Source organism: Mus pahari, chromosome 2 (assembly GCF_900095145.1).
Source record: "Mus pahari chromosome 2, PAHARI_EIJ_v1.1, whole genome shotgun sequence".
NCBI lineage: Eukaryota > Metazoa > Chordata > Mammalia > Rodentia > Muridae > Mus > Mus pahari.
The window spans coordinates 129,352,796-129,362,157 of NC_034591.1; the positions used below are offsets into that span (position 1 = coordinate 129,352,796).

General features: G+C 43.4%; 1 protein-coding gene across 1 annotated transcript in view; it reads left to right on the top strand.

Moving 5' to 3' along the window:
* Brk1 (BRICK1 subunit of SCAR/WAVE actin nucleating complex) overlaps positions 1-9,362 on the top strand; it is an 11,889-nt gene extending 2,527 nt beyond the window's left edge. The window contains exons 2-3 of the mRNA XM_021190861.2: positions 8,196-8,278; positions 8,493-9,362. Of these exons, the coding sequence (XP_021046520.1) occupies positions 8,196-8,278; positions 8,493-8,519 (110 nt within the window). The 3' untranslated portion in view covers positions 8,520-9,362. The remainder of the gene's footprint in view (positions 1-8,195; positions 8,279-8,492) is intronic.

A 9,362-nucleotide genomic window follows, 5' to 3' on the forward strand; every position in this document is an offset into this window, starting at 1 on the left:
ACACACACACACACACACACACACACACACACACCCTCACCCTCTTTCCGCCACCACTTTCTTTGCCCCTCTCCCAATAAACCTCTTACACGTGGGGGAAAACTGTACTTACAAAGTGTGTAAGACTTTATATAATCTTACATGGATTTTCTCAACAGGGAATGGAGGTTAAAGATACCAACTAATGAGAGACCAGCATAAATGTATATGTCAGTGGTGCAGCTTCACACCCATAAGTTCCTATGGAGGTTATAGTAGAGAATTGTAGTCAATAAAAGTGTCCCCAGAAGAAGTTGATTTAAGGAGTATAAGAGAAAGGAATGTGATTCAATGGCAAAGGCAGGTATGTTGTTCACAGGTAGACCTGATGGCTTTAGGTGGCTTTTTACAGAATTAAAGCATTTTCCAGAAGCGATCGTTTGTCTTGCTACTCACAGTCCAGTTTTCCTGCGGAGGGTTTTGGCTTTGGCTTTGGCTCAGGATCTTGTGAGTGCTAGAAGCACGCCACCACTAAATTGCTCTTGTTGAGTGTGTACCTTTTGTGTAAACTATTTCAGTGTTCACATAGTTGATTTCTCCTACTTTGCCAGAGAACTGGAATATTTCACTTTTTTTTCTTAAACTGTTGTGAAATTTTTTTTTTAAAGATGTATTTATTTTATGTGTATGAGTCCACTGTAGCTGTACAGATGGCTGTGAGCCTTCGTGTGGTTGTTGGGGATTGGATTTTAGGACTCGTTCTGCTTGCTCAGGTCAACCCCGCTCCAGCCCAAAGGTTTATTTATTATTATAAATAAGTACACTGTAGCTGTCTTCAGACGCACCAGAAGAGGGAGTCAGATCTCATTATGGGTGGTTGTGAGCCACCATGTGGTTGCTGGGATTTGAACTCAGGACCTCTGGAAGAGAAGTCAGTGCTCTTAACCGCTGAGCTATTTCGCCATCCCCCACCTTTTTTTTTTTTTTTTTTTTAAAAAACAACATTCTTTACTGAAAAACATCCCCTCAAGGAAGAATCGAACAAAAGAAATTAAAATAGCTTGATGTGGTGATTTATACCTGTAATCCTACCTGGCTGAGGCAAGAGAATTACCATGAGTTTAAGGCCAGTCTAGCTAAAGAATAAGACCCTGTCTCAGAAAAACCAAAAAACTAAAGTGTTTTGTGCTGGGGGCAGGGCCAGGATGGACTGTGATAGGATCATAAGTTTGAGGCTTTGGCCTAGTTGGGAGAGGCAGTGGGAAGTAGTTGGGAACATCACTCACAAAGAATGTTTTAACAAGCAAAATTACAAGACTTCATTTGTCTGGTAGCAGCTAATATCAGAGATGGCATTTCAATCAGCAAATCGCCAAAAATCCTGTTAAATTGGGTCTGCTTTTCAAAAAAAAATTTTTTTAAATATTTATTTATTATATTTAAGTACACTGTAGCTGACTTCAGACTCTCCAGAAGAGGGCGTCAGATCTTGTTACGGATGGTTGTGAGCCACCGTGTGGTTGCTGGGATTTGAACAATGGACCTTCGGAAGAGCAGTCGGGGTGCTCTTACCTACTGAGCCATCTCACCAGCCCCTGCTTTTCAAAATTTTAAGAGTGATGTAACGCCTCACTGTTCCAAATCTGGGTCTTAGTAACAGCAACTTCATTCTGACTGAATTGCATCAGTAAGCTATTCCCTCAGATGGTTGCCTGACTGCCATGGAGCAATCAAATCTCAAGGTTTCTAGGATTGTTTTTTGAGGCAAGGACATGCTATATAGGTTTGGCTGATGGAACTCACAATGTGTACAGTAGGGTGGCCTTAAACTGAGGAACACATCAGGTTGTTTTGTTCATAAATGCTACTCAATCTATACTACCAGCCTGTACTAATAAACATTATTTTGGTTTTGCATTGTGGTTTCTCTGAGCCACAAGTTGACCGCTAACCCCTGGCCAGGCTCAAGTCCTGCTTCATCTATGACACAGACTATGGGCCTGTGTCTATATACAGGCCTGGCTACATTAAACTTTAGTCCACATACATTTTACCTTTGATATGTACACCCTAGAAAGAATGTCTTATTATTGACAACATTTGTCAGACAGGGTCTCACTGAGTTTCCAGGATGATATAGAACTTTGAATCTTCCTTTGAGGGCTAGATAATAGGTATATCATATTTCATAATTCTAAATCTCTTAGGAGTACTGTTTACTTTTTCTTCCTCATCTTTCTATCCTCACTCCTCTTTCTCCTCTCCTTCCTTCATCCTGTCCTCTTTTGTGTGTTTGTTTTTTGAAATAGGGTGCCATGGTGTGCACAGTCTGGCCAAGGGCATCTCACATGGACTCAGCTTGTCCTCCTTTGTCAGCTCTGCTGACTAGATCACAGGTGTGCACGGGACCCTGCTCTTTCTGGTTTTCTTTTCTTAGCTTATTACCTTCTTGTTTGTTTTTGTTCTGGGGGTGGGGTTTGAGATAAGGTCTCCATATCTGTTAGTAAGCCTTTCCCTTTCCTTAGATGATTACATAATTGCTGAGGAGCCGCCCATCTGAAAGCTTCTGTTATGGTTTTCTGGGGGTTTTTTGAGACAATGTTTTGCTATGAGACCTTATGATACAAGGCTGGCTTTGGATGGCTTGGAACTTGCTATGTAGGCTGGTCTGGCCCTCTGCCTCCTGAGTTCTGGCATTAAAGTCTTGCATCATTGCATCCTGCTCTTTTTTATTTTTTCCTCTCTTTTGAGAAAATGTGTCACCATGTTGCTTAGGCTCAGACTCTCCAACTTGAAGGGTCACATGACTCTTCCAGGTCAGCCTTCCAGCACTATTTACATATATTTACACCATCTGACAAGCTGGGTTACAGCATGCATGCTGAATTTGTTAATAAGTATAAAAATAGAGTTTAAAATAACACCTCTTCCTTTAAACTTCTTTGCATACATTGGCTTCAGAATCAGGGCAGAGTCTTAAAATGTAGACCAGTAAATAGTCTGTGGTGATGTTTTTTTGAAAGTTCACCCAACCCACAATACAGAGCAGAGCTAGGTGTGATTGTGTGTCATCATCGTCTGTGTGGTTCAGGCAGTTGTCTGATACTGAAATGGAACCACAGGTTGTAACTGTCCTTTCACATGCTGGAATTGCAAAAGTAAAAGTTGTTTAGACAGTCATTAGCCATCTAGAAAGAATACATTCTCCCTTTAGAGCATCTGGTTACATACCCTGAGTCAGGGTAGGGACTTGGAGTTGTTGTAATTTTCAAAGAACTCCAATGCCTCTTCAAACTCAACTATAGAATCTTTGTACCTCTGAGTTAGATATTCATAAATAGTACAAACCTCGTAGATAGATACCAGAACTTAGGGTACATCCAATTGCATTGACCCCATGCAATTCTTACTAAGTAATCCATGCCACACCACCACACTGGTTTCTCCTTAGGACTCAGAGCTTCTCAGCCTAATGATGTCTTTGTGAGTTCATGTATCATGCATGATTGTCAACCAGGAACTTGCCTAAAGGCTCAGCTAACAGTTAAATTGCTTTAGCTTTTAATTGTATATCACAATGAGGTTCTGCCTTCTAGTTCTTTATTAATTTCAACTATTTCAAAAACCACCTAGTAATGACTCAAGACATGGGTCTTTAATATCTTCAGGGAAAATAGCGGCCATGTAGGCCATTTCTTGTTGCTCCTAAAAAGAATTAGAATTCTGCTCTTTCCTCAATCTAGGATGCAGGAGAAAAACCCCAAATCAATTTTGTCCTCTGTAAAATGTGATTCAGACACATGTGATACAGACATCTCAGCAGAGTCTTCTCCCTTGTAACACAGGAAAGGGAACATTTCTCCCTTGCAGGTCTCAGCCTTTTCCTACCAAGATGCATCCAGGAACTAAAACAACTTCAAAAACCAGCCAAAAGCTTGACAGTCACCTGCAGTCCTAGAACTCAGAAGGCTGAGATAAGATGTGTGTTCCAGTCTAGCCTGAACTACATAAGGAACCACTGTCTGGAAATAGAATAGACCCCCTCCACCCTCACACCCCAGTAACCACCAAATAAGCCCAGAAGATAAGGCTAGTGCTAATTTTTGTTGTGATAAGGTAGTATATGAAACAATCCAGAGAAAGCCAAGTGTAGTGAAACATTCCAGTAATCCCAGTTCTTGGGAAACAACAGGTAGGAGGACTGTTAAGTTTTAGTCTCAGGCTAGGCCAGGCTGTATAGGGAATATCTTACCTAAAAAATAAATGTAGGAGCTGGAGAGATGGCTCAGCGGTTAAGAGCACTGACTGCTCTTCCAGAGGACCTGAGTTCAAATCCCAGCAACCACATGGTGGCTCACAACCATCCTAGTAAATGAACTCTGGGCGTGTTGGCTACTCCTGACAAAAGTGACAGTTTTGAGCCAGTGAGAAGGCTCAGAGGGTACCTGCTGTTAAGCCTGATGACCTGAGTTCAGTCTCTGGGATCTACATGGCCAAAGTGAAGAACCACTCCCAAAAGTTACATTTGACTTGCACATGTGTGCCAGGGCATGTGTCTACACATACACAAAAATGTAAAATTAAAAAAAAAAAAAAAAAAAAAAGTAAGGCAGTGTGTTTCTAAAGGTTGCTAGGGTGGTCATTGTAAGTCAGACAGAGGCAGCAATAGCAGATAGTAAGATTTAAAAAGAAGCCGGGCGTGGGAGGCAGAGGCAGGCAGATGAGTTCCAGGACAGCCAGGACTATACAGAGAAACCATGTCTCGAAAAACCAAAAAAAAAAAAAAATTAAAAAGAAGGGCCCAACATTGTGTTGCACACCTACAGATGGATGAATGTGTGGCATGTTAATTACATGTCGGTGTCTGAAACTAAGTATGAGAACTAAGTTTGAAAAACTAATGAGAATGGGTGAATATCTCTGTGTGTGTGTGTGTGTGTGTGTGTGTGTGTGTGTGTGTGTGTGTGTGTCATGCACAAGAGAATCATCATAGCTCTTGCACCTTACTCACTGAGGCAGGTCTCTCCGTCAAGCCCAAAGCCCAGTGGTGTGAAGTCTAGTCTTTGTAGCTCCCTTCCTCTGAAGACGATCCCATCTCAGCCTTCTGAGGCGGGAATTGCAGGCAGACTGCCCTGCCCACCCCGTGTTTACTTAAGCAGTTGGATGTCTGAACTCCTGCCCCTATGCAGGTGCTTTAACCACTGAGGCATCTCCTCAGCCCAGCCCACTCCCCACTTACTTTTTTGTTGTTTTTGTGTTTGTTTGTTTGTTTTTCGAGACAGGATTTCTCTGTGATAAGCAAGATGATGAGAGTTGAGGCTGGATCAGAGTGTAGGAAGAGTTGTCAAAGTGACTGCTTTTGTAGAAGCAGCCAGAGAAGAGAAGAGAAGGAAAGTTGTTAGCTTGCTGTTGACTCAGCGTGTGGGAGATGGTTCAGAGTGAGCCCGTGCTATTTTAGACCCAAGGAATAAAGGTTACTGAGATAGAGCTTGGGGTGGAGGAGGTGGTAGGGAGTAGCCATCTTTTGTCTCGTTTTCCGTTGCTGGAGGACAATTGAGAGGAAAAAGGGTCTCATGGTTTCAGGTAAAGGAAGCAAAAGAGAAAAGGTATTTTGAGAGAGTCTAGATTATATTCTGGAGGAGGTACTGAAAGAAGATTGGAAAAAGCAGAGCAAAGAATCAAGGCTGCTTTTCACAGATAGAATCTTGGTTCCATCATGTGCTTGATACTGATTAAATTTTCTCTAGTTCAAAAAGGTCTTTATGGGTATTGTTGAAGCAGTCTTCCAGCAGTAGTAACTGATTAGCTTCCAAGAGCTCAAATGATGAGACAATGTTACTTTTCATTACTGTGACAAAACACCATGACCAGTTTGAGGCCAGCCTAGTCTACAGAGTGAGTTCCAGGACAGCCAGGGCTATACAGAGAAACCCTGTCTCAAAAAAACAAACAAACAAAAAAGAAAGCATTTCATTTGGAGCTCATTCGGGGCTCGTGGTTCCAAAGGATTAGAGTCCGTGACCATAATGGTGGGGAGCATGGTGGCAGCGGGCATGGCCGGGGCAGCGGGTGAGAGTTTACCTCTTAATCCACAAGCATGAGGCAGAGAGAGAGACATAACTGGGAATGGCATGGGCTTTAAAAACCTCAAACTCCAGTAAGGCCACACCTCCTAATCCTTCCCAACCAGTCCCATCAACTGGCGACCAGCCATTCAAGTTTTTGAGCCCACAGGGGCCATTCTCATTCAAATCACCACATCCAACTCAGTCCCTGAATCCCATAGTCTTGTAGCCATATAATAATGCAAAAACTGAATTTAGTCTAACTTTAAAAGTTTCCATAGTCAGTCAGATGTATTGGCACACACCTTTAATCCCGACACTCAAGAGGCAGAGGCAGGCAGATCTCTGAGATCAGGTTCAGCCTGGTCTAATATAAAGAGTTCCAGGACAGCCATGCCTACCGACATAGACCCTGTCTCCAAAAGGAAGAAGAAAGAAAAATGTCTCCATGGTCTCAATATAGTTTAAAAGTCCAATCTCCTAATTGTAACCCCCATAAAAGGCAAATTATGATCTTTGAGCATACAGTGGCACAGAGTGTGCATTGCCATTCCAGGGAGGAATAGTGACATAGGAAGGAAACGCTGGACCAAGCAAGATGGAAACCCAGCAGGGCAAACTCCATATCTTGTCTCTGTCTGATATCCAAAGGTCTTACATGGTTCCTCCTCGCAACTTGGTGACTACAGTCTATGCCTCTCGGGTTATTTCTACTCCCTGTCTACAGCTCTCCCTAGCAGATATCCCACAGCTCTAGCACAGTGTGATCGACAGTGCGATCCAGGCTCCACTTTTCACTATTCACACAGTGGCAGCTCTGGGTTATGCAGACTCCCTACCATACACCTGACTTCAGCAGCTTTCAATCCTGGAGGAAGATTCCACAGCCCATTTTCTCATATATCCTTCGTGATTCTATAGTCAGAACCACAAGACCAATACTGCCAAGTTATGCTGCCTGTTGGGGATGGAACCGGGCCCCTACATTTTTATAAACTTTGATCTGTTACTGCCTTTTAGGAACAGAAAATTCCTTATACCTTTTTCTTCCATAAATTGCAGGATTAGCTCAGGTGGGGTCTTGCCCTAAAGGTACTCATTCCCTTATTCCATTTCTCATTAGTCTTCTTATTTCTTTCAGCACAAGCTTTGGCTCCAATGTTGAATTTCCTGGCGATCTTTTTCTCCTCAAATTGTGTATTTTGTATTTCTTCTTGCCCTGCTTGCTCTATTTCATTGTAGACCTGCAAAAAAGTAATTACTATTCATCCAACCACAGATTTGCTGTCTTGAAATTTCCTCTGCCAAATACAGCTGAGAGCTTACAACTTGATCCATGAGCATGTGGCATAGAGACAGACAGACAGACACCATAAATAGTGTGGGCTTTTGACACCGTTCTCTCTGGACCTCCTCTTCCTCCCTCCTTGCCTTAATTCCAGCTGTAACCCTCAGGACTCTTCTTCACTGCTGCAGTGCTGGGCCTTGAACTTGGAGTAATCTAGGACAAGCCTCCTCTGCTGATTTGTAACCATAGCCTAAAACCATACTCAGGTTTTGAGTTTTGATCTCTTCCAGGGCTAGCGACATGTGTGGTGCTTGTGGTGCCAGGGAACAGAGGAACACAGCTCCCACTCAGCACTGTGGGCTCAAGAAACAGCTGGTGCTCCTCAGTTTATTTTATTTAGTGCATCTCCCTAGTTTAATTTCCAGGGGGGTTATAGGGATAGTCCGTAGGTTGAAGAGCTTCTGTATTTCCTTTCTCATTAGGTCCCTTCTCTTAGTTTGCTGCATGACAAAGCTATCTGTACATCCTTTACATATTAGTTGTATGTTACTGCTATAACATTTTTTATAAATTTAGCAACTTTTTTAAGGTTCATAAATTTAGCTTGAGACAGGAGGATCACAGCAAGTTCAAAACTAGCCTTGGCTACAAGACAAGACATAGATCTCTCTTGGTGGTGATTCTTCTCTGCCTGTCACCCTGAGTGTTCCACAGCATCGGAGTAGTTGATCCTTAAACGCTTCTTACCATATCCCCAGTCCCCATGTGTACTTGGAACAATGTTTCCTCTTCAGCCAGAGGGTTTGTGTGGGTATGGGTGTTTGGAGTGACATTAATCCTAAATATTAGTCTCCTTTTACCAGATATGTCTTGTCGTTCAAGACTCGCAACACTAAATGAGAAATTGACAGCCCTTGAACGGAGAATAGAGTACATTGAAGCGAGGGTGAGTATGGTCCCAGGCTACCCCAGGGTATACACATTTCTGAGTAGAACAGCCTTGCAGAAGTTAAGTGCTCTGCCTGGATGGAGCTGTCTGGGACTCTGAAGCTGCCTTTGCTACCGTTTCTCACTGTGCAGGATCCAAAATAGGATTTTTTTTTTTTTAAATGGCTTTATTCCCTTTGCATTTTATCTAAATGTCAGTTTTTCCTTCACAGGTGACAAAGGGCGAGACTCTGACCTAGAAGTGTGCTGGGCTGCTGCTGGGAAGTCGCTGTACAGAACACTGGCCATGTGGGAAAGGCCCAGCAGCCTTCTGCTCCTCCTCCTCTCCTTACAGAGCAACAGGGCTTTTTCTTGTTTTTCTTTTTTCAAAAGTGGCCTTTGGGCTCTGCTGTGTGCCCTGGGGTGTGACGTGGCATGGGGGAGCAAGCAGTCCAGGGGACCTCTTGGAAACAGCATTAGGCTTTTTCCCTTTTCAGTAACATTGTTCGGAACTACTTGTCAATGTGTTTCAGGTGTTGAGAGGCAAAGGCTGGGACTCTTTAAGGTCCTCCCCACCTCTCAAACTCTCTCTCAGACTCTCCCTACAGCTCCCATGGCCTCTACACTGATTTCTGTCAGCAGTCGGCCTTCTCTCCACCTGAGAGAGTTGGGGGCAGTCCTGGCTGAGACTCGTGCCCTGCAGTGTGGTTGCCAGAAAATGTTGTTGCTAACCCACCAGTTTCTTGTTCTGGGAGGTCAAAGCCAGGCCCCCAGTTGGCCTGAAGGGACATTTTCAGTTTTCTTTGTGTCACTTGGGGTATCAGTGGCTCTCATGCTTCCCTAATAAACTCGACTTTGTCTGACTGCTGTGACTGTGGTGGCAAGAGTGGCTGGAGAGGGTCTCCTTGTTGAGAGTCGGATGTGCAGGAGTGCTCTCCAGCAGAAGAAACCCGCAGCCCTAGCTAGTTCACAACCTAGGCAGCTCTCCGGTCAGGGTTCCTGTCTGGACACTTGAACTAGTTCAGTCTGGAATTATTAACTACCAAGGACTTTGACTATATAGGTGTGTTAGACTCTAATAAAAGATACAGTATTGAATCAGA